Source organism: Nothoprocta perdicaria, unplaced genomic scaffold (assembly GCF_003342845.1).
Source record: "Nothoprocta perdicaria isolate Ctin4 unplaced genomic scaffold, notPer1 scaffold_228, whole genome shotgun sequence".
Taxonomy (NCBI): domain Eukaryota; kingdom Metazoa; phylum Chordata; class Aves; order Tinamiformes; family Tinamidae; genus Nothoprocta; species Nothoprocta perdicaria.
In genome coordinates this window covers 128552-156422 of record NW_020455450.1, presented here as the reverse complement: position 1 = coordinate 156422, position 27871 = coordinate 128552, and the positions used below count along the sequence as shown (strand labels likewise).

General features: G+C 59.4%; 1 protein-coding gene across 4 annotated transcripts; it reads left to right on the top strand.

Annotated features, from left to right (window-relative positions):
• Positions 1-201: 201 nt before the first annotated feature.
• ETS1 (ETS proto-oncogene 1, transcription factor) lies at positions 202-27137 on the top strand. Of its 4 annotated transcripts, XM_026039335.1 has the most exons (9): positions 202-273; positions 1703-1847; positions 17026-17145; positions 17249-17449; positions 19682-19759; positions 20093-20341; positions 22923-23183; positions 26336-26454; positions 26882-27137. In XM_026039335.1, exons 1-9 carry the CDS (start codon positions 202-204, stop codon positions 27095-27097), a joined length of 1461 nt encoding a protein of 486 aa, XP_025895120.1. In that variant the 3' UTR covers positions 27098-27137. The 4 variants fall into 4 exon arrangements, with proteins under 4 accessions (XP_025895120.1, XP_025895124.1, XP_025895123.1 ...); XM_026039339.1 differs by lacking the exons at positions 202-273; positions 1703-1847 and adding an exon at positions 3288-3306; XM_026039338.1 differs by lacking the exons at positions 202-273; positions 1703-1847 and adding an exon at positions 4408-4475.
• Positions 27138-27871: the final 734 nt, after the last annotated feature.

The window sequence follows — 27871 nt, the reverse complement described above, 5'->3', positions numbered from 1 at the left end:
GTCTGGTTAATACCCAGGCACAAAATCCACTTTCAGCGCAGATTTCCCTTAACCTTTCCAGCTTAAACCACGCAAAGACAATAGTCGGATCCTCCCTTTTTTGGCCAAGCAGGGGTGACGAGGCGGCTGAGGCGGCAGCGTCACCGTGGCCCAGGGGGACACGCAATGTCCGCTTCCCTTCCCACAGGAGCCTCCGGAAAAATGATGAGCTACTACGTGGACACAAGCATCGGCAGCCCGGCCCCGTTCCCGCTGGCTCGCCCTGCAGCCGTGGTAAGAAATCCACTTTATTTTTTAATCCCAACGAGGGGCTCGGTGGCTGCTCTTGATGCCCCGTTGCTGCAGTGACCCGAATACAACTTGCTTTCTCCAAGCATCTTATATAAAAATGTGTATTATTTAGACATTATCTATCTGGGCTGTTATTTAGGCAGATTGCGTGGTTATTAAACAAGAAGTTTGGAGAAATTATTAGGCTATCTAGGCAAATGTGTTATTTGGATGAGTTTAATAGGTGGTATTTAGGCAATGCATGGGTATCTGGGCGCAGAAGTGGTGGCTAAGGGTTTGCATAAGGTGAAATATTAGGCGGGAGGGAAGATTTGCTGCAAAGCAGAATTTCCACGAAATTAGGGAGAAAAGGCCATTTTCACCCATTTCTGTCAAGTTAGGGAGAAAAGGCCATTTTCGCCCGAAAAGCTCTCTCCAGAGTGCTGATATTGCTCCTTTAAGCAGGGCCTAGCATGGGCATGGTACTTGAAGGGTTAATTGGAAATGGAGAGAAACTATTTTTCCCTGGGAAAAAAAGAATGATGAAAGATGAATTGAGGAAAAAATAATACTCTGCATTTATATGTGTGAATACACACACACAGATAGACAAATATATGCATTTTTACACATATATACATAACATAATAAAATATATATATAATATAATACAATACAATATATATATAATATAATACATAATACATAATACATAATACATAATACATAATACATAATACATAATACATAATATATATAATATATATAAAATATATATAAAATACTGTATATATAATATTATATATAATATATTACGTAATGTATATATAAATATGTATATAACAGATTGTGTGTGTGTATATATTATATCTAATATGCATGTGTACTTTATATATATAGGAATAGAATGAAAATGATAACCTGGGATTATTTTAATATAGTCTCACACATTTTTATATATATATATTTATGTATAATAAAACGTGCATATATATATAGATAATTCTTACAAAAATAGGTTGTTTTTGTTATATATGTAAGAGGAGCATATTTGTTATATGCTAATATATATTATATGCTAATATATATGTTATATGCTAATATATATGCTAATATATATGCTAATATATATGCTATGTTATATGCTAATATATATGTTAATGTATGATGAGCTACTGTCATATATAAGGTTTATATGTGTCCCATATAAACCTTATGTGCATATCCACATATTTAGTATACAAACCTGTGTCATATGCACATTTATAGCCGTATATAAGCCATAGAGGTGMTATATAAATGATATCCGCCCGCAATGACAACTCCGGATTTTTTCCGATGTGCTGTCGAATGGGTGAAAATGCCCCTTTTTYGGGGGATGATTCTCCATGGCCGTGGTCACGGGCGCTCTCCCGATGTCCTCCTCGCGCAGAGGCAAGGCGCCGGCGGCTCCTACGAGGATCCCTGGATGAGCTGCGGCTTCCAGGCGGCGTGCTGCCAGCAGCGGACGTGCCACGCGGGCTGGGACGAGGCCGCCGTGCAGGAGGTGCCCACGGGCCTGGAGCACTACGGCACAGGTAGGGCCTCCGGCGAGGCTGCGGGTGACAACGGGGACCCGGGCGGCTCTCCCGGCGCCGTGGCCTCCACGGAGGCTCCTGCRTTTTAATCCTGGCTTGGAATCGCTCTAACTCTCCACGTCTGCTCTGTGGGCATCTCGTGCTTGGAGCTCGACTCTCTTCTCTCACTCCCCGTGGTTTTGGGGGTGTCGGGCACTGCAGAACCTCGGCTGGAGCCACGTGTGGCTCGTGCCCGTGTGTGGTGGCAGTTCCACAGCAGGAAGGTCAAGCTTTGGCGCTGGCYTTAGGATGCTGTCCCTGCCGGGCTCAGGTCCCCATCTGTGCAAAAGRGAGGGCTGAGGTGCACTGTGGCTCTATAACTAAGGGAAGGAGCTCAAGTTGCACGAATGTGACCTTTGCAAAGGGCCAATATGAAGTTTATGTTTCGCTTAAGTCCCACATAAGCCTATCGCGAAGCGCTTAAATCCCACGTAAGCTTTCGCATGGCATGTGCTGGTCTTCTGCGACTTGTTCCCGGCTCGTTAGTTCTGCACATCGGCCCCTAGGGAGGGGAAAAGCCCTGATGTTTAGAGACTCTTTGCAGCTAAAGAGTTCAGCAGAAGCAGTGGCTGATGCGGTCAAATGTGCAGTTTGAAATCCCTCCTTGGCAAATATTCAGGCATTTCAGAGTTTTTTCCCTTCCTTTGGTGAGCGCTCGCGTGTTAGCCAGAGATGGACCCAGAGAGCTGTGCCTGTGGCTGGAGCAGAGCTATTCCCAGCYGTTCTTATTTCAGCTATTTGCTCAACTCCTGCGGGTGACCTCTCTCAGCATGATGTCAACGGGGCTCTGATGAAATCTGCCCTTGCAGCATTTGGATTTACTCAAACGTTTTGCAAAGCCGTGCCTGGAAAGTTCGCCTTGCATTTTTCCCTGCCCTCTCCCCTGTTCTGTGAAAGTGCTCCCTCCAGGGACCCACATATCTCCAACCCACATCTTCATTACCCCGGGCTGGCCCTGTGAAACCTCTTGCTGCCTGCTTCAAACCTCAGCAAAGYCTGCAAGAAAAAAGGCTGCCGTTGCCTGCAACAGGTTTAGACCGAACTTTCAGTACCTAAGAACCGCTTTTCGGTTCCGCCGCTTGCAGCGCACGCGACTCTTTCGCTGATTTTCTTCTTTGTGCCGTCGTTTTCTTCAGTCTAGAGCGTTTTCTAATTTTAAGCGAGAGGAAACTCTCATTTGTATACACCGCTAGGAACGGTCTCTCGTTTCTCCTTTGTGCTTAGGCCYGTTCATTTGTCAGCTATTCTTCTGGCGCGCTGGAGGCTATTTTGGGTTTCATGGTCTTGGGCTTGGTGAGAGAAGCAAGTCAGCAAGGAAAAATGCAAGTGTGAATATATCCTCTCGCAACAGAAACCCACAGCACTCCCGAGACTTCTGGAGTTGCTTGCATTTAGAGAAGACGTTGCCTTTGAAGCTTGGGTGAGTTTATTTGCACCGTGCTTGACGTAGATAAGATTATTCCATGATACGGATAAGGAAGGCCTGACTTGGGCCTGGCTTGAGCATCATCATAATCAGGTTTGGTTAGGAAGAGATTATCCTTCGCTTTTTGGTCCCTTGGGTCGAAGTATCCTGAGATCTGAGGTCTTTCCGTGCCGACTCGGGTTATCCAGGGCTCTGCGAAAGGGTGACAAGCCTGATCCTCAGGGAGACGTGGCCACACRGGCCCAGAAATTGCGACCAGCTACCGGCACAAGTGGCTCCCTTCAGATAAGAGATAAGAACCTTGTTGGCCACCCGCTGCCGGCCAAAACAGAGGCCCTGTGTCCTCCCGTCCCCAGGCATCTCAGACAGGGTTGGCCGGAATTGAGGTGGGAGCTTTTACTGAGGTGGAAGCTCCAGAGGAGCAAAGGGATGCTGGAAGTTGGATTCCGTGGCACTGGGGGAGCCGATCCCGGTTAGACATCCAGGACACGGTCACGGAGCAAAGCGCCATCCCACCCCGCAGGCCRTGCTGGGTTTGCTGGAAAAAAAAGGAGGGTTTTGTCCCCAGCAGAGCCTGGCATCGTCCCATATTCCTGGCTTTTGCCCCCGCCTGGCTAATTTGGGCACCAATCTTCTCCTCAAGCCCGGATTTTTTGGCTCGTCGTTGGCCCTGTGCCCGCAATGAAACCRCCCTGCTCTTCCCCACGTTGCTCCTTCTTCCCACCTGCTCCCGCACGGCCTTCCCGGCGGGAAAAGCTCCTTCTGCAAGCGTTTTTCCGGGCCCTCTTCCAGGCCCACGCTCGGAGCCGCGGGGGCTTGGGGGAGGGAAGGCGAAAGCCGGCCGGGCTCAGCCCGATGGCTTCTCCAGCTGCAGCACATTTTCCAAGCGCAGCTTAAGTGGGAAGGAGGAGGGGGGGGAAAAAATCCACATTTTTTCATGGCCTTTCATCCTATTTTTAACTGCAGCCTCCTTCCTTTTCTCAGCCTCCCCCGCGCCGCGCGCGGGGACGTGAGCGGGCGCCCGCGCCCGGCGTCCGTGCGCATCCCGACGCCTCCCGGAGCCCCCCGCGGGAATGAGGAGCCGCCGGGAGGACGCGGAGCCAGGGGAAGGGTAATGCCCAAGGATGGGGCGATCCTCCTTGTTGCACTGGGCAGCGGAGCAGGTGAGGGCCGCCCCGGGTGCCGGTCACCCGAGCGACTTGGAGCCGCRTGGATAGGGATGCGCTGCCTCTCCCTGCGGATATTCCCGCTGCTTTTCCCAGCGGAGGAGGCCGTGCGGCAGCACCGAGCGCTGCCTGCAGAGCCTCTCCAGCCCAGGCACCTCAACAGGCTCCGCTGCTCCGATCCCGACCGCCTCCCGCCTTGGGAAGAGGCGGCCGGGGGGGCTGGGAGCTGGGAACGAGGCGGTTTCCCCGCGCTCCTGGCAGCGCGCAGCACCTCTGCCGGCCTCCAGATGTTCGCTGTGTTTATAGCTGCGGAGGCAGGAGGCCGAGCTCCCTCGTTAAGGGCCTCGCCGGGCTCCCACGTCGACGGCAGAAGCCCCGGCGCGGCGGCTGCAGCTGGAGGCGAGCGGAGGGTGAGGGGTGGGAGAGCGGAGGGAGGCGCAACGCGGCCTCCCGGCCCACTCGCATCCCCCCCGGCCTCCCCCCTCGGCCTCCCAAAATACACATGCCCCCGCAAAAAAAAAAAAAAAAAGAAAAACACCAGCAGATTTTTTATTTCAGAAAGTAAACACTTAGGCCACGGGGGTCTGGAGGTTATGGGAAAAGAGGAAACCATTGGGCTAATCAGGCCGGGACACACTTCCCCTGCTGAAATAAGCCAGAAATGGTCGCGGCGCAGGGCGCCGTCGCGGTTAACCCTGGTGCTGCCAACGCGGCCGAGCGCCGCGGAGCCGGAGCCGCCGCCCCGCWCCCCCCGGGAGCCAAACGTTGGGAATTGGGACTCGGAAATGAAGCCTTTTCTCTCTTTTTGTCCCCACGGCTTCCGAGCCGTGGAATTCCAGGGGGCTTCGCTCCTGGGAACTGGACCTGGCGCCTCCAAGGAGCCGCGGGATGGGAAGCCGGCCGTGCCGCACGTTGCTCTCCGGAGCCCTCTTTCCTGCTGCATTTGCAGCACGGAGATGAATGATCCAAGTGCTGGCTCTTGGCACAAAGTGCCCGTTGTCCACAGGCTCCCGGGGAAGGAATCCTGCCTGCTCTCTTTCCCTGGCTTTGAGTTGCATCCCGTGAGTGGATGCTCCATACCAGGGCATCCCGTTTCAGGAGCACCGGTGTTTCGGGAAGGTCGGTTCCTGGAGCGTGYGAGCTCGTGAGTGCAAAGGAGCGTTAGGAACAGCCCGTTCTCCCAACAGCTCTGCTCCCTTCGGGGTTCACRCGCTCGTTCCCGTTGCAATCGGATGCCCGGGTGCTCCTCGCCGTGCGGACACCCCCATAAAATCCCGCGGGGCCCTCCGGGAGCYGGTCGGCTCCGATAAGCTCCGGACTTTATCGGCGCCTTATCTGAGCTATTTGCATCGCTTGAGGCCGGGGCCGCGCTGGGAAACGTGCGGGCGGGGGGCAAGTGTCCTTAGGATGGTCTGGTTTTCCTGTGGCTCCTGTGGGAGGCGGGGATCCCRCTGGCCTCCTGGGTGCCTGTTCCCAGGAAGGGGGTTGAGCACTCGGCTCTGGTGCAGCTGAACAGGATCGATCCGCCCTTGGGAATGGCAACGCGGCCTCGTTTTCCCAGGAGCTTCCCGCCTCGCCCAGATCTCCCCGAGCTCCTGCAACTTGTAGTGTGGCCGTCCCCTTGAAGCTACGGATGTGTGTGTGTCCATAGGATCCCTATCCACATGCAAACTTCCATGAGGGCATGGATGCTCTCCCGAAAGCCCAGTTGACTCCGGAGGTTGGTCCTATTTATTGTGACAAAACGCTGCTTTTTTGGCTTTTTCCCCCCTCTCCTTCTCTTGCCAAAAGCTCCTGGTGGCTCTGCAGAGATCAATATTTTGTCAGAGCCCAAGGCAAACACTCGCAGCCAAACCTCAGCGCTTTCTGCTCCTGGCCCYGCTCCCGCGAAAGCAAATCTCCGTGGGAAGTGCCAACGCGGAGAGAAAACGGAGAGATCCACTGGAGTCTCCTGCAGGATATTCCCCCCTTCCCCGCGCTCCATGGGGGCGGCGGCAACGCGGTCGAGGCGGGCGTTTAATCCGGTGCTCACTTCATTAGCGCCGGGCATGTTTAGGAATGGGAGAGATAATATTTGGCGTTCCCRGTTTGGGTTTCCAGGGCAGCCACTTTTCTGAAGCACTTAGGAAGTTTGGAAAAGAGGAGGTTATATAAACGCTTCCCCCCGTCCCCGGGCTCTTATTAATCAAGTGGCTCGCGGAGCCGTTCCCATCGCTTTGCGAGAAAGGGCCCTCGCCGGGCAGCCGGATCACGCAAGAAATGTGGGTTTTTCCACCTCTTTGCAGGTCCGAGATGAAGGAAGTCAGAGCTGCTTTCCAAGCCACACGCTGTTACTCTTAGGGGCCATTTAAGCCRGGTTTGGGGCTCACAATAGCCCCTCAAAGGCCTTCAGGCAAGTCCCGTAGCGTCGTTTAGCGGTATTTTTGCCCGCCCTGGGCTGATATTTCCCTGGAATCCATCGGGAATCAAGGGCAGGGAGGCTGCCCGGAGGACACCCGGCCTCGGCCGCGTTTCCCCCCCGTCCTGCCGCTCTCCTCGCGTTCGCGGAGCCGCTCCRGCACCTCCAGCCCTGGGATGCACGGAGAGCAGAAACACGGAGCACCCGGAGCAGGTGCCGCRGGGCCTCTGCTGCTTTGGGGGCTGCCTTCCCAAGGAATTTTCTCAGGAATAACACTCCAGAAGCCACTGAGCACCATAAAATGCATTTAATATATAGGGCGCAGCAGCTCGGCACGCAGCAGCCACCCAGAAACCTTGTGGAGCGGCCAAGCTGGGCGCAAATCTTGGCTCTCCAAGGATTACCTGTGCCTGGCTTTTCTCTGTCTCTCTGTTCGAAATTTCCTTCCCCTGGTCGGAGTGCAAGAGTTTTCGCCCAGGCCGAGGGACACATGATTTTCCCCGCTTTTATTTGCCCTGCGTGGCTCTAGCACGCTACGAAACCCAAAAAAGAAAGCCAAAAAATAGCGAGAAAAATGGTTCGCATCAGCAYGGAGCGTATATAGAAAAAATATTTATATATCCTCTTTGCCTCCGACTACTAGCAAAGCAGGAGAAAGAGAAAAAAAGAAGGGAAAAAAACAGTTATTTGCACAACTTTTGCTGGGGGAGCAAACCCACGTGTGCCGACCCCCTCGTACCTCCAGCTCAGCAGCTTCCAGGGGATAATTGGGATAAAAAGAGGGTGAAACGAGCGGCGACGGCGACGGGTGCCGCTCCTTCCAGCTGTCCCTCGGCCGGGCAGGATTTAGGACTTGGGGGCGACCTCATCAGGAGACCCTCATGGGGAGAGAGGCGTGTTATTTAATTAGCTTTACAATGGCCCGGCTGGGAGGCACGTGGTGCCTCTAATGCACCCGGATAGATGTCCTTTTCGGCGGGCTAATTGTGGGGAAATAGCGGGCGCTTTGTGCGGCCCCAGCATGTGGCCTGTGATCTGGCCGGGCCCAGGGGCTGCCCGCTTATAATTTTAGACAGATCCATTGAAGGGCGCCGGGGCCGAACAAGCTGCGTATTGTTGGAGAGGCCGGAGCGCGGGCCGAGGAAACCACCCCGAAACACCCAAACACGCGGAGGGCGGGATATTCCCCCCCTCGCTCCGGACAATCGCCAGCCAGCAGCTTTCCAGGATGCTCGGAAAGGCGCATCCCGACCCAGTTTGAGTGGCCGGAGCAGGGYGACTCCTTGGTTTTTAGGGGTGAGGAATGGAATCCCTCATTCCATGGATTGCTTGGCCCTCATGGATAGGGTRTCCGGGGCTCGCTTTGTCCCGGTGCCCAAAGGAGAGGCCCATATTCCCGGGACGAGCAACGCGGTCACCCCTTCCCAACATAACCAGCTCCCTCCGGTGCTTCCCAACGTGGAAGAACTCGCTCCCGCAGTGTTAAATTCCAGGAAAGGTCTCTCCCTGGGGAAGGGTCGCGGCAGCCGCTGGCTCTTTCCTCCACACCCGGGGCCTCCTCCCTGCGCTTCCCGACGAGAAATCCTTTCATGTCTCCGTGTTATCCCTGGAATCGCGTGGCCCTTTGCCCCTTTCCCGCTTTGCTCCCCGTTTTCCGCCGTCTGGATACTGACAAAGCCTCAAACCGAGGCGGCCGCGAAAGATCCCGCGGYGGTTTTGGGGGGGAAGGCTCCAATTTGGCTAATTACGCAGCGCCGTAAATACCCCCCTGCGGTTTTAATGGGACCCGGGGCTCTTCATTTCCTTTCGCCCCCGAGGTGGCCGCGCTTTGGGGCTGGGAAAGGGCCCCGCTGGGGCTGCGGGTGCCGCCTAAACGGGGCGTCCTCGAGAGGCGCCAACGGCGTGGGAGCAGATGGGAAAAAAAAAGGAAAAAAAGAGGGAACAAAATGAGGGCGAGACTTGGATGCCCAAGTGGAAAGATTTTCCTGGAAGCTGCAAAACGGGAAGCGGCTGGYGGGGCGGCCCGGCGCTCGGCATCCGCGCGGGAGCCTCCGGAGCGGCCGCCGGGTGAGCCGGACGCAGGCGCCGCTTTGCAATTAATCCGTTTTTTTTTCTTTTTTTTTTTTTTTTTCTTTTTTAATGCGGGTTTTAACACCCGTACCGGTAAATTGCCGCCCGTGACTCATAACCTCCCTGGTGCGCTGCCGTTTGCGGTCGCTACCTAGACCGAAGGGAGCCCGTTTTAGGCGCCAACCCCCTCTGCAGAGGCCCGATCCTGGGGCGGGGGCGGTGCAAACCCCCCCCCCAACTTGCCCCGAGCCCCCCGCGAGGACGGGGGGTCCCCCCCGCGCGCTGGGGCCGCCCCCGGGGCGGGGGCCCCGCCGCGTCCCGCCCCCGTGTCCCCTCCCCGGCGCCCGGCCCTCCCCTCGGGCGAGGCGGAGCAGGAGGAGGAGGAGGAGGAGGAGGAAGGGGACGGGGCAGCGCGCAGGAGAGCGGGGAAGGCGGCAGCGGCGGCCGGGCGCCCCGACGCGCCGCCGACGGCCGCAGCCATGAAGGCGGCCGTGGAGCTCAAACCCGCGCTCAGCATCATCAAGACGGAGAAGGTGGACATCGAGCTGTTCCCCGCGGCCGGTGAGAGCCCCCGCTTCCCCTCCGCGGCTTTGGGCTGTTTTACCCGACGTGTTCGGCGGGGAACGGGCGGCCACAAGCGCCCGGGGGGGGGGACCGGGCGGCTTGGGGGGCAGTTCGCGGAGTTTTGCCCCCCGCTTTCCCTTCGCTCCCCGCCGCCCGCTTGCGCCGCTCGTTCCTCTCGTTATTTCCGCGTTGTCGGGCCGCCCGCGGCCCCTCCGCCTCCGCTCGCGCCGCCGGAGCCCGGCCCGCCGCTCCTCCCGGCCGCCGCCCGACGGGAGCCCCGCGTGGGAGCCGCGAGCCGCGCCACGGGCCCCTGGCAGCCCCGGGGGCGCCTCGGGCGGCTCCGCGGCCGTGCGGGCGTCCCCCGCCCGCCGAGGTCTCCTTGGGGGTGCCCGCAATGTGCCCCCCGCCGCCTGTCGCCCTCGCCGGTGCCGCCGGGACGGCAAAGGCGGGGAGCTGGAATCGCGCGCCCCGCGGGCTCRCCCCGTGGGTCGGTGCCACGGAGGGCAGCGCTGTCAATGGGGCGGCTTAACCCCGCACAGGGCACCGCTCCCGCCGGCCTTCCCGCCTCTCGGCGCTCCCGATCCCTCTGGGGCCGGCGGCCTCCAGGTGCGGACCTCAGCTGGGAGCTGCGGAGCGGCCCGAAGGCCTAAAAATAACCCGGAAAACGTGGGGAAGGAGGAGGAGGAGGGGAAAGGCAACCCCAGGGCCAGGTGAGAGGCYGGAGCGCCGCTTGTTGCAGCAGATCCTGCCCCTGGGGTCCCCCCTCGTAGTGCAGGGAGGCCGGGGGCCTCCGAGCAGAAACCGGAGCTTCCCTGGGAATGAGGGCATGCAGCTGCGATAGCCGGAGCGTCCTCCCGTGCGGAGCAGCCACTCCTGCCGGAGCCTGCCGCTCCAGGCTGCTCCCGGCGSCCGTGACTCAGTTTCCCCGTTGCTTTAAGCAGAAGCAAGCGCGGGAGCCTCCGAGGGGCCSGGCCGCATCCGGCACCTTGCGCCGCTCCAGGCTGCTCGAGCGGGGCCCGGGGCTCTGGATCTAGGGCATGAATCATCAGCCACGGCAGGGCGAGTGGGAGAAAYGGAGGGCCCCAGAGCCTCCCCGGCGCTGATTGCCCGCCGAGGAGGTGAAAAAGAGCCATTACTCCCGCCATCCACTGACAAAATGCCCATCGCTGTGGTATCCAGGCGGGATGGGGGCCCATCGGCTCCCAGGGAGGCGGCGGGCACTCCGCCTTCTCYGCCTGGCAGCTCCTGGCTGCTCAGGAGGGCTAAAGCTTGGAAAAGATGGGAAGCGGATGCCAACCTACCCARCGCGGTGCCCGTTGTTGCTCCGTGCGCCCTTCCTGCGTGTGCAGCCGCAGGGATGGTTGCACGRAGTGTTTGCTCCTGTCCCCTTGCCCGCATCCCGAGCGGCCCAAGCCGGCAGTGCCGGAGCGGGAGGTGGCTTGGTGTCCTCAATGGGCACAGATGCCACTCGAGCGCCAGGGAGGACGGAGGTGGAGGCCAAAGGGGCCTCCAAACGGGAGGGTGCCGTAACCTTGSGCACCCCAAGGGGCTTCCCGCGCGCGGGGGCTTTTTTGGGGATCCCTTGGGCTGGTGCTCCCGTGGCTCCGGCTAAGCGGTGCCAAGGGCAGTGGGATGGCAAGGAAGAGCAAAGCGAGGATCGCGGGCATCCCACGGAAACCGGCGTCTCATGGATGCCAAATTGAACCCCGTTAAACCAAGGTGTAACCCGCCCTGGGCTACGCAGGAGCTGGCGCGGGGCAGTGTTTTCCTATCTCCTGTTCCCGTTGCCCGCTCCAGTTTCGCATCTCTTCCCTCGTGTTCCCCTTCCGTGACGAAGCCGCGCTCCCTTCCCCGCCGCTTCCCTGCGGAGTTTGGAGCGTCCCGACTGGATAGAGACGCCAAAACCCCCGGCCTCGTCCGCAGGGCTGGCCGAGCGGGCTGCGGGCTCGCTGGCGCTGGGCCATGCTTACATCTCCCGTCAAAATACTGCTGCTCGAACAATAAATATTTAGTGATGCTGCTGGGAGCTCCCGCCGCTTTCCCAGGTGCGGGGGCCGCTCCAGGGATTTATTCCCGGGTCCCTTCTCCTCGCCCCGGCCGCCGCTTTTGCCCCGTCCCTGGCGCACGTGCTCTCCCGCGGGATGCGGGGCGCCTTTCCCGGCCTCCGGAGCTCGACCGTCCCGCCCGGAGTGGCGCTCCGAGCCCTCCGGATGCGACGTGCTGACTAAGGGAAAGCTGCGGGAGCCGGAGCAGGCCCTGGGGAGCACCGGCGGGGGCTTTTTCTTTCATTTTTATTTATTCCCCCCCATCAACTCCATCTATCGCGCTAGTCGACGTGCGGCTTTGCGACCCACATAAAAGTCGCTGTTTTTTTATTGGCCCCTATCTGTGTTCGTGCGAAAACCGCCCCGCTTTGGTCAGCGCTCTGCAGGCTGCAAAGCAGCAAGAGGGGTTTTTTCTTTCTTTTTCTTTTTTTTTCTTGTTGTTTTTAATTCTAAACCTCGCGTTTTTTCGGAAATTGTTTCTCCATCCGAAAGACGCGGGGACTTGGGCGCTGGCGCCGCTTTCCATCCCTTTAAGCAGCTCCAGATTCGAAGCTGGCTCCGACGTTTCGCCTCRAAAGACCTCAGCCGTGCGCCCGCTTTTGCTCCCGGTTTCCATGCCCGGCTCGGAGCGGGGGCACCGGCGCAGGATCCCTCCTTTTCCCGCATCCTTGGGGAATTGGGGAGGAATGGCAGCCGTGCGGGGGGATCCAAGCGCGCGGGGAGCCGCCTTCGGGCGCCCTCGCGGAGCCGGTGACTAAGTGGGCGCGCTGGGAAGCGGAGCCGCCACGCCGGGGCCCTTCCACGTTACTCATCCCCAGGGCACGGCCGCTTGACTCAGCGGGGCTCCGGGAGCCGCCGGCGCCGATTCCCGGGAAGAGGAGCCATGGTGGGAAAGATCGCTCCGGAAAAATACCCGTGCCGGCCGGCAGCGGCTCCCGGAGCTCGGGAGGCTTCCCAAGGCTTTTGGGGGGCCTCGGTCTTGTCATCCGCATGCCGCTGCGGCTGCGCCGGGATTCCCGGCTCCGCTCGCGGCTCCTCCTCGTAGCCTCTTGGCCCCGGCAGCCGAATTCAATCAGCCCTTTCACCATCTGCTCCCGGGCGCTTCTGCCGCGGAGGGCGCGGGGCCAGCGAGCCTCTAATTCCTTAATAGCTTCCGGATGCGGCGCGCGCCGCGGGCGCCTCGGTCCCGCTTCCCCGCCGGCGTCCACGCCCCGGGCGCATCGGAGCCKCTCCGGCCTCTCCGCGAGGTGCCGGATGTGCCCGGCGCGCTCCCGCCTTCCCGCAGCGTTCCCTGGGAATGGGGGATACGCGGGAGTGGGAGCGGAGCATGCCCATACGGGCATCCTTGGAAAGGGCGCTCGGGAGGCCGGCGCCCTCGGAGAGGCTCCTCGTGGGCCTCGGCGAGGCCGATCCGCGGGCGGCTCCGGGCAATCCGCAACCACAGCTCCAAGGCTCCAAGCCCCTGGCAGCAGCCGGCGGAGCTGTTTGTCCCGGGGAGCCGTAAATAATTCCGCCGATTAGAACTATTGATTATCCCGGGGCTGATACGAGGCAGCGGGAGCAAGCGGCGCTGAGCCTTGCCAGCCGCGCGCTGACCTCCCAACCCCGCTCTGTTTGCAGAAGCCTCTGCAATTATTTGTTTGCTTTCCAACCTAAACACGCTAATCTCCTCCGCGGCTGCGGGGAAAGCCGGGCAGCCCGGCCTGATAAGGCCGAGGCTGCTGCCGCGGCCTGGCCAGGCCTTCGGCCCCGCGGCCTCCTCCTCGCGTTGCTGGTGGGGCCCGTGTGGGAGGAGATGCTGTCGGTAGCTAAGGTTGGGTGCGCCTGCCGGATCTGCCTAGGCCTGGTGGAGCTTGGGGTGAGTGTGATTGCTAGATCTGCCTAGGCCTGGTGGAGCTTGGGATGGATGGGCCTATCAGATCTACATAGGCTTGATGGGCCTTGGGATGGGTGCGCCTACCAGATCTACCCAGATCTGGTGGAGCTTGGGATGGATGCATCTCCGAGATCTACCTAGGCCTGGTGGAACTTGGGATGGATGCGTCTACCAGATCTACCTAGGCCTGATGGAGCTTGGGATGGGTGCACTTACCAGATGCACCTAGGCCTGGTGGAGCTTGGCATGGATGCATCTACTGGATCTGCCTAGACCTGGTGGAGCTTGGGATGGGTGCAAATACCAGATCTACCTGGGTCTGGTGGAGCTAGGAGTGAGTCCACCTACCAGGTCCACCTCAGTCTGGTGGAGCTAGGGGTGGGTCCATCTACTAGATCTACCTAGGCCTGATGGAGCTAGGGGTGGGTTTGCTTAATAGGTCCACGTAGGTCTGATGGAGCTGGGGGTGGGTCCAGCTACCGGATYCACCTCTGGTGGACCTAGAGGTGCCTCCTTCTGGGCGGGAGGAGCTGCTGAGTGCTGTTGAGCAATTTTGATGCATAGGGAGATGTTTGGGGAGCTAAACATCACCCTGGCTGGAGGGCACCGTCCTGCCATGCGCTGCCCACGTGTCTGCCGTGACGTGGCCTGGGTTGCGCCTCGGGGCCGGCGCCAGCGCCGGGACACAGAGGGACCAGTTTGTGAAGGACTCGGGCTGGAAACGAAGCGAAGCCTGGGGGATTCCAGGCCGAGCTTGGGACAGCCGGGCTGGAGGAGACAGGAGAAGGAGGGATTTGGCTCGGSCGCCGCGTGTCTAATCCCCTTCCAAAGCAAAGAGAGTTGGGGCTCCCGGCAGCGGGGCCGGAGTGGAGCGAGTCCTCCCGAGGAACGTTCCCATCGTGGTGACGGACCGAGCAGCCCTCGGCCCTTTCCCGTGGCAATCGGCAGCCTTGGGAATCGCTGGGGGTTGCGGGAGGACGCGGTGACCTCCAGGGCCTCCCAGGGGTGGACCACTTAGGCCTCAAGGGAGGCCYGTTAGTCTTGCGGCCTCCACCGAAGGTGGTGAGGAACCTCAAGAGGCCTCCGGGTGCAGGCGTGTGCCGCTTGGATCCCCCGGGCAGCACTCCCGCGAGTATCCGCTTGTTCAGTCGGAAGCGCTGGATTTGGGGAACGTTCTTGTTCTCTTCTCCTGGCTCTGGAGCATTGACCTCCGCTCCGTTGGTGCAGGGGGTCCCGTGTCCCGGCTCTCCGGTTCATGGGATTGTAGCTCCTTGGCAGCGCCGCTGGCCGGGATTAGCGCGAAAACGGGCAAAACGGGAGGGCTGGGAAGGCCCCTGGGAGACAGGAGCGCGTGGGGATCCTCGGTCGCTGCCCCGGCGTCAGTCCCRTGTCCACCGCGGGGCTGCGGATCCGTGAGCGAAAGCGGCGCCGTCTTCCCGGGATCCCGGAGCCGGCAGGGAGGAGGAGGGCGGAGAGGGAAGCGGGATCCCGCGGGCCGCTCCGTGCGGCATCCTCCTGCCGGGAGCATCCCAGAGGCGGCTGCCACCCTGCTCCCCAGCCTTCCTGCTCCTCCCAGGTGCCGAGTGGTGCCCGAATCCCGAATCCCGCTCTCCGCAGGCGCGGCGGGGCCCTTCCTCCCGGCGCTGCCGGCCGCATCTCCATAAGAAAGCTGCCCAAGGGCGGAAGAAAGCCGGCTTTGTTGGGCTTTCTGCAGCGCTAAGCAGCGCAGCCCTTTCGGTTTCCTCTCTTGAAGCCCAGCTTTCATCTCCCCGTGTTTATTTTTCACCGCTTGAAGGGGGGGAAAAAAAGAAAAAAAGTTATTTTTTTCTTTTTTTTCTTTCTTTCCCATTTATTTCAAGCGAGGGCGGCAAGCGCCCGTTGCGCGCACGCCGCTCCGGGGACGGATTCCAGCGGCACAGGGCGGCGAATCCTCCCTGCCCGTGTGTCCCGCTCTGCTCYGGCCCCACGTTCCCACCGTGCATCCCGTTTTTCCCTCCGCGCGGCCTTCCCTCCCCCCCGAGCCTCGCGGCCCTAATTGGAACAGGCCGGCTCCGCTCCGGCTTCCTGCGTGGGAGTGAGAGGCAAGGCTTGGGAAAACAGTTCAAAAGTGCACACAAATTTTTTGCCTAATCCTGCCTAAATAACCAGGGCTCAGCTCGGGTTTAGTTGGCCCTGCTCCGGCGCGGGGCGCCCGCCGAGGGCCGGGGTGCCCGTGGAGGCTCCGAGGTGCCGRCGGCTCCGGCAGGAGCGTGGGAAGGGTCTTGGCTGCGGAGCCCCCTGCTCCTCCTTCCATGAGAAAAGCTCCTTGGTGCCTCAGTGTGGCCAGCCGGGAGCCTTCGGAGATGCTCCCGCTCCGGATCCGCTTCTCCCAGGACGGGAGTGATTCCTGGGTGGTCCGCGGGACCACGGAGCGTAACGGGAACGCGAGGGGAAAGGGCCACGGAACCGCTTTCTCCCGGGTTATCTGCCCGCCGCGGATGGGGAGCAGGGATAGTGGGAGCCTGCTCCTTCCGCCGGGCCCTCTCCAGCCAACACCAGTGGATAACGGCGGGTAATTTGCCTGGGATGTGCCGGTGGCTTTCGGAGAGCCGGATGCCTCAGCGAGGYGGAGGAATCGGTCCCCACAAGGGCTGGAGTCGCCGAGGGATCCACGCGGTTCCCTGGGGCTGCCCGGGTAGGAAAAGGAGCTTTTCCCGGTCCGCAGGTGGGACCAGGCCGGGCCCTGCGCTGCACAACCCAACGCGCCGTTGGCCAACGTCTTGCCAAGGCAGCGGTTATCGACCCGGACGCTGGATTCCCATCGGCGCTGTAGCGTAGCCTTCGGGACAGCCCTTTTGGGAAGGGTTCTTCCTTCTCCACGGACGCCCTGTTGGCTGCTTTTTCCAGGAATGCCTAAAATCCACGGAGAAGAGCCAAAGCCTTGTTGCTTTGGAGGGGGTTGTGGGGCGGGCTTGCGAAACGCGCGGGTGACCCATAGYCACCCGCTTCCAAATGCGTGAGAGSAAAAAGAAAGGGAAAGACAGGGAGCGCGGGCTCGGCTCCAAGGCTCCGGGTCCAAGGCGGCTCTCCCACGGGGACAGCCGAGCGCTGGCCGGTGACTCACTGCCCATCGCGGCGCTCCGCGTTATGTAACGCCGGCCCGACGTGGGATTTTCCAGCCCTTTGGTTTGCCTCCCGCCTTGGATGGGTTTCTTCTTTCTCGCTGCTCCTTCTTCGCCTCGTGCTGCCGTGACCGGACCGTTTCTTTCCCAGGGTTGCCGGGATTCCCTTAAAACGATGCTTCCCTCCTTGTAATTTGTGGTAATCTGGAGATGATGGCGTGTTGAGCAACCCAATGTCCATAGTGGTCTTTGGTATGACCATCAACATACCCCAACATGTCAACGTGCCCATGGTTGGCTTGTGGAGATGCCATGTGCACCGTGCAGCACAGACTTCTCCCAAGCATATGGTTATTTCCCTTGTCTTTAAGCAAATCTCATGGATTTGCAGCTTCTAGCTGGTTAGTAGGAGGGCGATCCCAAACCGAGCTTGAGGACCCATCTTTCCCACTCCCATGAACTYAGGGCCGGGTTTCTCTCCCGCTTCTTTCAGACATGGAGTGTGCAGACGTGCCCTTGCTGACGCCCAGCAGCAAGGAGATGATGTCCCAGGCGTTGAAGGCCACCTTCAGCGGCTTCGCGAAGGAGCAGCAGCGCCTGGGGATCCCCAAAGGTAACGACCCGCTTGCCACCTCCTCTGCGCGTCCCCATCGCGTGGCACGGGCCGTGTTTTCCCTCGCTCAATAAAGTCTCTCCCCTCCGACCCCTTGGTGCAGACCCGCAGCAGTGGACGGAGACGCAYGTGCGCGACTGGGTGATGTGGGCCGTGAACGAGTTCAGCCTCAAGGGCGTGGACTTCCAGAAGTTCTGCATGAACGGCGCTGCCCTCTGCGCCCTGGGCAAGGAGTGCTTCCTGGAGCTCGCGCCCGACTTCGTGGGAGATATCCTCTGGGAACACCTGGAGATCCTGCAGAAAGGTCAGTCCCCTGGGGTGTTTGGGCCGGGCTCACTTTGGGCTTGGTTTACACTGCGGCTCCTCAATGAGGTGGGCAGTGATGCCAACAAGGGCGGCTTTGTCCTTCCCGTTGGAYGTCAGTGGGTATCCCACCCGGGCAAAGCAAATCCTGGCGCTTGTTGAAAGGGGAAGGGTGTTTATGGCCGGAATAGGCAGCGGGCAGGGCCGCTTTGCCTGCCTGGAAAGGACGGTGGGATTTTCCAAGCATTCTTTGCCGCTTCGCTCAGCTCCCGCCATCAATTTTACTGCTTCCTCCAGCAGGACGGCATCAACAAAATCCCACCCCGTTGGCACCGAACGCCGCTGCCTTGCGGTTCACGTCTCCAAAGGTGCAAGAACATCTCATTAAGGGGTTGCAATCCCTGCCAGGGATCCTGCTTGGACTTCATTCTCATTGATCAGGGAGCTGGCTTGAGCTGCTGATTTTCCACCCTGCTGCAAAAGGGGCACTCAAGCCGCCCTGGAAAGCTGGGAAGGGTTCTGGAGCTCGGAGCGAGCCCCGGAGAGGAGCAGCAGCAAATCTGGGCTCTGCTTCTCCGGCTCGGCTTCGTGCGGAGCTCTTTGCTTTCCGGGAACGGCCCTTGCGTGGTGGCGGCGCGGGACGCTCACCGGCCTCCCTTGGTGGCAGGAAGCAGAGGGGGAGCAAAGCTGGGCCTTCCAGGAACCCGTTGACAGGGGGATGTTAATTGCCGAGTACTAATTTTACTGGTACCTGTGGTTTGCAGAAGGTAAACAGAGCACTTCCCAGGCTCTGGTTCTCTGCTCAACCCTTCYTACATGAGTCATTGGAGATGTAGGTTCCACGGTGGCTTCTTCACCGCTTTCCCCAGGTGCAGCATCTGCAGAGGGATGACCTGGAAACGCTTCCAAGGAACAGCCAGCCTCAATCCTAGGACTCCCCCCCTGCCCTCGCTAAGTCGTGGGGCTTCTCTTAGTGGCGCCAGGTCTCAGAAGCCCCAGCACGAGGTTCTGCTGTGCTGGGTGCCTTTGGTGCTGGGTGCCTTTGGTGCTGGGTGACCTTTCCCTGCACGGATTTGGGTATATCCAGGCATCATTATTATTTATTTTTATGCCAAATGTCTTCCTCAAGTGACCACCCTGCTTCTTCCCCAAGTGACCACCAGCCCCACACTGGCCTGGAAGAGGACCCAAAAGTTGTCCCCCTTCCCTATGGTCACCAGCCCCTTGGCAGAGGCGATTCTCATCGATTCTCATCAGGTCTCCGTTGCACAAACCCTCCTTTATTCAGAGCATATTTTCCACCCTGCAATCCCCAGGAGAGAGGGCCAAAATTAGGCCCCGTGCAAGCGAACGTGCTTTATCTCTGCTTGGCTTCTCTGAAGCCTCAGCAGAAATAAACACAACCCGGCGTTGCCTGTGGTTTTCTTTCTTTTTTTTTTTTTTTTTATTATTATTTTTTTTGCTACCCGCTTGCAAAGCAAACAAAATCTCCCAGGCGGCAGCTGGAGCCCGGCTGAATCAGGTGCTGATGGAAAAACTCTGCGGGGAGCTCGGCCAGGGGCTGCTCACTGGGAAAGCACATTCAGACCAAGGTGAAGGGGGGAAAAAAAAGCAGTGGAAAAAGCGGAAAAGCCACGCTTTGGTGTGCTGCACGCCCCTCCTTGGTGAATCACGCCCGTGTGGAGGCTGCAGCTGGAGGTGCTGGCCATGCATGCGTGCAGCATTGGGTATGCGGCGCTGCGCAGCAAAGCGCTTCGAGCCCGGCGGTCCTCAGGTGTAGGGCAAAAGGCCTGAAAATAGGGGCTTTTTTTTCCCCCGTTTTTACAGGGAAACCACCGTGCTGGGGCTCCTGAGCTCCACGTGGGCTCCTGTGCGCGGCCGTGCTAGAGGGTCATCAGAAGGACGGAAGGCGGCCAAAATTCAAGGAAGCGAGGGGATTATGCAAGGGGTGTTTCAAAACCACCTGGAGCCTCTGATTGAGAAAGGGGCCGAGGGCTTTTGCCTCGTTTTCTGCGTGTTTATTTGGCTGTTTCGGCTTGTTTTGCCCCTTTCGACGCGTCCGGCCGTGCCCGAGACTCGAGGCTCTGACGGAACCCAAGCGCGTTCCCATTCCCGAGCCTTTAAAAGTCACGGGTTGAAGCAGCGAGGAGAGGTCTCAGCTTTTTAGGAAGTTGGGACCTGCGTGCGCTCCTGAGAGCCTTGCCCTGACGTTTGCTTCCTTCTCTCGTTGCAGAAGAGGCGAAGCCGTACGCTGCCAACGGGGTGAGCGCAGCCTATCCGGAATCCCGCTACGCCTCCGACTACTTCATTAGTAAGTGCCAGGGTTTCAAGGCCAAGAGGTGTCACCCGTCGGAGGTTTGTCTGCTTCGCCCGAGGGCTGCAGCTGGCATTGGTTGCCCTGTCATGGCAGAGCTGGCAAATTATGGAGGTTTTGTGTGTAGGGGGCAAGGAAAGAGTTGGATGGTCAACCTGGACCCTTGGTCTTCCCGTTGATGTTGGTTTGGAGGGAGTCTCTAGGGGGAAAAGCAGCCCGTGGGGTCTCGGTGTGCTGTGGGGGACTGGAGGGGCATGGGCCAAAGCCCGGCTTTGTTGGGGCTGTCATGGTGCGGGTCCCGCGCTGASGCCGTTCCCGCTGTGCCGGCAGGTTACGGCATCGAGCACGCGCAGTGCGTGCCGCCCTCCGAGTTCTCGGAGCCCAGCTTCATCACCGAGTCCTACCAGACGCTGCACCCCATCAGCTCCGAGGAGCTGCTGTCCYTCAAGTACGAGAGCGACTACCCCGCGGGCGTCCTGCGCGAGCCCGTGCAGGCGGACCCGCTGCAGGGCGACTACTTCGCCATCAAGCAGGAGGTGGTGACGCCGGACAACATGTGCATGGGCCGCGCCAGCCGAGGTAAGGCCAACCTTCTGGAAGACGGGAGCAACCTTCCGGCTGCTCCTTGGCTTCTTGCTGCCTCTGCCCTCCGTCCTTCCCCTCCGGAGGAGGCTCCGCGATGGGAGGCGATGGCATTAAGGAAGCCGCTTGCCCARTGTTGACGTTGCATGGGGTTGAACCTCCCAGATAGATTCCTTGAAGCCCTCCCTGGCTTTCTTTTTCTCAGGGGAACACATTAAGAGGGTATTTCTCTGCTCTGCTCGGCTGCCTGTTTTGACAACATCTGCAAAAATACAGCGTTGCCGGCGCTCTGCTTTGATGTCGAGCTCGAGGGAAGTTGAAACGGGCTTAGAAGCTGCTAGGGAGGACAGACCGCTGCGGGCTTGTATAAATCTCATTTTCCTAGGAGAGCGGGCAAAAGCTCACAAATCCTTCACAAGTTCTCCTCAGGAATTACGGTCCCAGGCTCTGCAAGCTTTGGCACCCGAGCRTCTGAAGGCTTTGTCCATTATCTCCATCGATTTTGATGGCTCTTTGCTTGGAGTTGGTAGTCTTTAGCAGTGAACTCGGGCCCTGGGCTTTATTAGGAGATGCAGATGTCACGTGTTGGGTCAGTAACAGAGCCCAATAAGCCCCGGAATTCTTGTGCTACACCAAAAGACTCCCAGGAAGGATAGGTCCATAACTCCTGTTTGACTCCACGGCAGCTGAACACCTACACACTTTGGGGGATGTGAGCCCAGGCGCGTATTTTCCATTAATATTATGAAGTTCTGAACACATGGGGCCCAGATGCCCCGCTGTGTTGTAATGACACCACTTGAAACGAGGCTGAGGATCTAAACGGTGCCTGTTCAAGGTTTAATCCGGAGCGCTCCAAGCTGCTTCCACGAGGCCATCAGCAGCTCCAGCTTCCAGGGAAGGTCGTCGCTTCCCGGGAAAGCGGCGCCCCATGCAGGTCTGCAGCGCTTCGAGCGCTTCCCATTGCCCTTCCAAGCTGGGAGAGCTAATAACAGGGAAGTTCTTATTTGGGTTATTAGCCCTGCTGCTGCTGGCTGGGTGTTRATGGGGAGAGGGGACGCTCCGGGCAGCCGAGAGGGCAGCCCGGGTGTAATTTTAGGCGAGCTCCTTGCTCCGGGCTCGCTCTCCTGGCTGGCTTTCATTTGTGCCTTTCCCTTTCCTCGACCTTCTCTTTCCTGTAGGTGCTTTCATCGTAATTCCCACCGAAACGCAGCAACTCGGGGCTGCTTTTGCAATCGGACCCCGAGCCTGTTCTCTCTGGCAAAGCCTAAAAAGGCTCGAGGGGAGAGAAGGAAGAGACTTCAAGCTTGCACGGGGGACCGAGGGCTGCGGGTKTGAGCAAACACTTTAACCCTGCGTGGGATTTGGGAAAAGCACCCGGCCACGGGCTTGCTTACACGAACACTTCACTTTAGCAGTGCCGGAGGGCCTCGGGGTGGCATAAATCCTCCCGGAGTGGTGTAAAGAAGCCTTAATATAAACCAGAGTCCAGCCTATTTCTCTTTACATGCATTTTTTTGTGCCTTGCACATCAAGTAACTGCCTCCGAAGATTAATCAGCCGCAAAGTCAAACRCTTCGGGAGGAGGAAGGCCGGGATGAAGGCTTTCCTAGCGGTGCCCTTCTGCCTGTCTTTGTGCTAGGGGTTAATTCAGTGGCTCCTCGGGGGCTTTTTGCCCCTCTGCTTTATCGGCCAAGACATCCCTTTGGGAAAAGCAGCTGCCCAAGGCGTTGGCTTTCTGCTCAGGAGGTGCCAGGCCTGCTTTCCAAGGGCTTCCAGCAAAGGAAGGGTCAAACCTAGGGAGGCCTGAGTCTCTGGAACTGGTTTTAAGGGCCATTGCAAGTGTCGGATGCCGCCGCGCGTCCCACGAGCTGCTCCCCGGCCGCCTCTGCCGATGGAAACTTCTCCCGCAGCTCTTGCTCAATCCCGGCAGCTGTTTTTAGCCTGCTTTGGGAAAGGGGTGAACTCGGATGATCCCGCTGCGCTCCTCGCGCGGCAGGGAAGAGCTTGAGCAATCGGCGGCGCGCGGCACATCAGAGGGAGCGACTGCAGCCCGTTCGAGGGGTCCTTGCTGAGCTCTCGTGAGGGCCGCGGGTCTAGTAGGCTGCCTCGAGCGGGTGTAAATCCCRGCTGAGGATCCGGCCTTTGGCATCCTGGCCTTTACTAAAAATACCCCAGGGAGCAGCCTTGATAGGAGCCAGCTGTGCTCACCTTGCCGGAGCTGGAAAAATAATGGAGAGAGCCCCCAGGCTCTCCTCGTTCTTGCACTTAGGTTGGGGTGGCAGATGCAGCTTTTGGGAGAGCCCTGTCCTCTTCCAGCGGGTGCTGGAGGCCAAACGGGTGGCCCTGGGGTGCCCTAGAACTGAGCTCAAGTGGGATATTGCTCCAAGCAGAGGACAATTCCCAGGTGGCTCCAGGCATCTCTCTTGGGTGGATGGTCCCAAGCACCTCTGGGCTTGGGCTGGCCCTCCTTTGGGCGCTTGTCGTAGAATCCTTCTGGTTGGAGAAGACCTTTGCGATGAGCGAGTGCGACCGTGGGACATGGCAGCCCTTCACGTGCCTCCTTCCTTCCCGCCAGGTAAACTGGGCGGCCAGGACTCCTTCGAGAGCATCGAGAGCTACGACAGCTGCGACCGCCTGACGCAGTCCTGGAGCAGCCAGTCCTCCTTCCAGAGCCTGCAGCGCGTCCCCTCCTACGACAGCTTTGACTCCGAGGACTACCCCGCCGCCTTGCCCAACCACAAGCCCAAGGGCACCTTCAAGGACTATGTTCGCGACCGGGCTGACATGAACAAGGACAAGCCGGTCATCCCTGCCGCCGCCCTGGCTGGCTACACAGGTAGGCTCGTGCTTCGGGTGTCGCTGGCGGCGTCGGGGGACAGCAGCCCTGCTCACCTCTCCACCTCTATGGTCTTGGGTTGCCCATGGCCAACGTCTTCTTGGCTTCTCGCTACCTCCGGCCTCTTGGCAACCCGAACGTCAGCCCTTGGGGTTGTCCCCAGGGCGAGCCATGCTCATGGTCATGACCATGGTCAAGACCATGGTTTCTTCCAGCATGGATACCCCAGAGCTAACTCCTGAGGATCTAGGATCAGGCGAGGGCAGGGGTTTAGGCTCATCGCTCCACTACACTTGTGCATCTTCCTGGCTGTCCTTGCCCCAAGCAAGGCGGCCACCTCCTGTCCCACGGCGAGGAACCCGGTCCTCCTGCAGCCACCCGTTGGTTGCAGGGCGGCCTCCTGCCAGTTCCCCTTGCTCTGGGGAGCGCTGATCCCTCCTGCCCGGGTTGGCAGCAGCGCTGTGGCCCGGAGGAGCCGAGCGGTGGAAATCGTTTGTGCAGATAAAGATCATCAAAAGGAGCAGATCCTGAGGTGTGACTGTCCCTGAAATCTCCTCCCACGCCCGGCTCGTCTCTTGGGGCTGATAACTGGGGTGGTTTTTTCTTTTGTGCTTGTCGGGGGAGCTGCAGAGCGGGGGGAAGATAATTTTAGGCGCTGGGTGTACGACAGGAAGTGGTTTGTTGCTGTAGCTCTCGCTAGAAAGGCAGCTCGGCCCCGGCGCTCTGCAAAGCGGGAGCGCTGCCGTTCCCAAGCGCTTCCCGCTGCACGGGCTGTGTCCCGGGATGCGGGAGCCGCCGTTCCGAGGAAGAGGAGCCCTGCGAGCCCCAACTGCCCGTTTTCTTCCTCTTGCCCCATGCTAACACCTTGCACCGAGGCCTCTAAGAGGTGTCCGTGGCTCCCGTTGGGTCGGGCGATGCCTGCCCGGCACCTGCGTGTGCCGCTGGAGACGCAGCGCCGTTGGAGACCCCGGGGCTCCATCAGCACCGCGCGTTTCACCCCTGCCCGGGCAAGGGGAGCTCTCCCGGGGGTGAGGAGCACAGGAACTCCTGGGCCCTTCACCCCGTGAAGGAGGAGAACCCAACAATCACCCCAGGAGCCTCTTGTCCCTCGTGGCACCATCCTGCGCCCCGGTGCGCTCGCTGGGCCTCCTCTCCCCATTGCCACCAGGATCCCGCTCCGACGGCGGCCCCGGCGGGCGGCCCGGAGCCCGTACCCGATGGTATCTGCGCCGCAGCGAGGCGCGCGCCCGGCCCGCGGGCTGCAACGCGGCGGAAGCGCCGCGCGCGTTTGCTGCCGCCCGGCGCGCACGCAGCTCCGCGGGGCCGCCTTATCTGCCCCCGCATCTTGACCTAATTTAACGAGTTGCCATGGTTGCTCGGATGGAGGTGGAGGCAGGTTTCTTATCTGCTTCGCAGGGGGAACGAAGCTGCCGGCGAGCGGGCGAGCTGCAGCCGCGGGCACCGGGTGCCCGGATTTGCGCCCCGCGCGCGTCTTCCCTCTGCAAACCCGGAGCAAGYGGGAGGTCGGGATGCGGCCGAGGGGATACGGCCGTGGCACGCGGCCGCTCCGCGTGGCGGGCAGCTCCTCGGCCGCGCGGCACCCATGGGTCTCTCCACCTCGCCCAAGGGGCGCGCGTGAYGGGCGCCGGGGCTGTTTTGGAGCCGTTGCTACGCCCGGCTGTTCTGTTTGGTCGGAACCACAAACCGCAGGGCGAGCAGCATAGGTGTGCCGCTGCCGCGCCGTGGGGGGGTTTCTGCCCCTTTTTATTTTTTTGTTGTGTTTTGCTTTTTGCCGTTTTGCTGCTCTCCAAGGGAGGCCGCGCGCGCCGCCTTCCCGCCCGGCATTTTTGCCCCGTGACGCCGGGACATTCCTGCGGGCTGACGCTGCCCGGCGGGCCCCGCTCAAGGACCCTCTTGAGCGGCGCCCGGGCGGGACAAGGTCCCCTTTGTGAAGCCCCCGCGGCGGGCGCTATTCTTAGGAGCCTCCCGCGGCGCGCCGGAGGCGGCGGCCGGAGCCGGAGCGCRATCCGGGAAACCCCGGGATGTCCCGCTCGGGAGCGGGGCCCTGGAAAGGGTGGCCTGTGCCCTCCGTCTCCTCGCCAGGGCCGTTGCTCCAAGGAGGCTCCGTGTGGGCTCCGGTGCATTCCGGGATGCCCGTGGATGGGCCTGGAATGCTCACRGTTGGACCCGGAATATCCATGCATGGGCTAAGAATGCCCACGGATGGGCCTGGGATGCTCATGGATGGGTCAGGAATGCTTATGGATGTGCCCATAGCGCCTGTGGATGGGCCAGGAATGCCCATGGATGGGCCAAGGGCCCTATTTGCAGGGCCATAGGAGACCTGGGAATCCCTGCTCCAGGGCACAAACAGAAATCCGCCCGGCAGAGCCCCCCGCGCATGGAGAGGGTGGCAAATCCCTGGATTTCCCYATGCGTGGCCGAGCTGCGCCTTGTCCCGGCGTTAGGGACCCTTTTCCCGGTGCCCCGCGGCTCCGTGGAGGACCCGACGTCCCCCGGCGCAGTTCCTCGAGGGGTTATTCCCGGGACTCGAAATGCTCCCGCCATTCCCTGCGCTCCGTTTGGAGACGTGCGGCCGCCCTTSCAAGTTGCTCATCCAGGAGGGTTGGTTTTTTGTTTTCCAACTATTTTGCAATCCCATCGAGTCCAGCCCAAACAAGGCTTACGCTCCTCCGTCATGGAAAGCATCCCACGGACAGAGGAACCCCCGGAGAGCCTCCGCGCGCAGGATTCCCCATCCCGAAGGAGACGGGCGAGCCGGAGCGGCCCGTTCCTGCAGCGACACGTCCTGGACGGAGGCCAAGGAATTTCCATACCTGGCTCCCCTTTATCTCGGAGCAAAGAGTCAAGGCCGGGAAGCGGGAGCGTGCCGGAGTTCAGGCGATGGCCGGGAGCGGTTTTGGCACGGAGGGGATGGTGGCGCTCCCGTGCCAGAGCGATGACTCCTTGCTGCTCGGATGCCAGGAAACTAATCCGGTTTATGTAACGCGGAGCGAAGCTGCGAAGAGGAAACTCCTTCCCTGCGGGTTGGAGCCGTCACCTGAGCTCTTGCCCTTCGGCCATTGATTCTTTTTTGGGTCCGAAGGGTGGTTTTTTCCCCATTAATGCCTTGTGTCCCCTTTTCATTCCAGGCAGCGGACCCATCCAGCTGTGGCAATTCCTGCTGGAGCTGCTCACCGACAAGTCCTGCCAGTCCTTCATCAGCTGGACGGGCGATGGCTGGGAATTCAAGCTTTCCGACCCGGATGAGGTAGGGTGCCCTTGGGGACGCGAAGGGGAATTAAGGCCCTCAGGGAGCCCTCGTTAAAGAGCAGCTGCTAATTGGGCCCTGGTTGGACCTAGGAGGCAGGATGCAGGCCCGAGGTTGGAGGGGAGCAGATGGCATCTCATGGCTCCAACACTCTTCGTAGAGGAGCAAGAGGTTGGCCATAAGAGATGAGGCTTCCCATGGACATTCCCTCCGGTCCCTTCTTTCTGCATCCCCATGGAGATCTAGGAAGGCTTCCCATGGGTGTCCCCACCGATCCCTGCTTTCCCTCTCCCCATGGAGCCTCCCTGCTGTCCCCAAGGGTCTTCCCACCACCGAGCAGAGCTCGGGTTTCCAAAGCGTTGACGCCCTTGGCCATGGCTTGCCCCCCCGTCCCCAAACTTGACCCCACTGGCCGCCCCTCTCGCAGGTGGCCCGCCGGTGGGGCAAGCGGAAAAACAAGCCCAAGATGAACTACGAGAAGCTGAGCCGCGGGCTGCGCTACTACTACGACAAGAACATCATCCACAAGACGGCCGGCAAGCGCTACGTCTACCGCTTCGTGTGCGACCTGCAGAGCCTGCTGGGCTACACGCCCGAGGAGCTCCACGCCATGCTGGACGTCAAGCCCGACGCCGACGAGTGAACCCCGGGACTCTTTGGCATCACCATCGTTTTCTTTTTTTTTTTTTTTAATTCCTTTTTTTTTTTATATTTTTTAATTTCGGTTTTTTGGAGAGCGACTCGGTTTCGATGCTTTGAGGATGTTGGGGGAGAGGGTGGCGGAAGAGTCGGTGCTCTTGCCTGCGAGCAAAGCAAAACCCACGGTTGGTTCCGAGCGAGAGGAATTATTTTGTTTTTCCAGGGAAGCTCCAAGACGGGTCTTTTTTTAATATTTTTCTTAGGGATGAAACTCTTGAGTTTTAGGGAAACCAGAACAAAAACGTAGCTCGCTTGAGAAAACAGACCCAAAAAAAAAGCCAAGCCCTAAACCTTCCCCACGMCTTGGTGTTTAGGACAGGTCTTACCAACCAATGTTGTTTTTCGCACAGCAAACTGACAGGTCAGRAAATTGCAGCATTTGCAGGGATTTGAAGATTTTAAACCTGATATTTTTTTGTGGGAGGGAAAACGGAATCGGGAAAACAACCGGGAAAACAGAAGCAAGGGAAACTCCGGCAATAGGGAAAAGGAAGAAGCCTTCTTGCTGGGTTGCCTTGCTGCCCGAGGTCTCCTTTTCTGCACAAAGCAGATTGTTTTTTCTTTTTTTACTAGGAGGGATCAAGCCTTTTTAATGATTTTTTAAATTTTTTAAAAAAATTTATTTTATTAAATTTTGTGCCAGTATTTTTTTTTTTTAATTTTTTTACGTTTCATTTCAAATAGTCTTAAGCTCTACGAGGGTCTCAGCATTGCAATA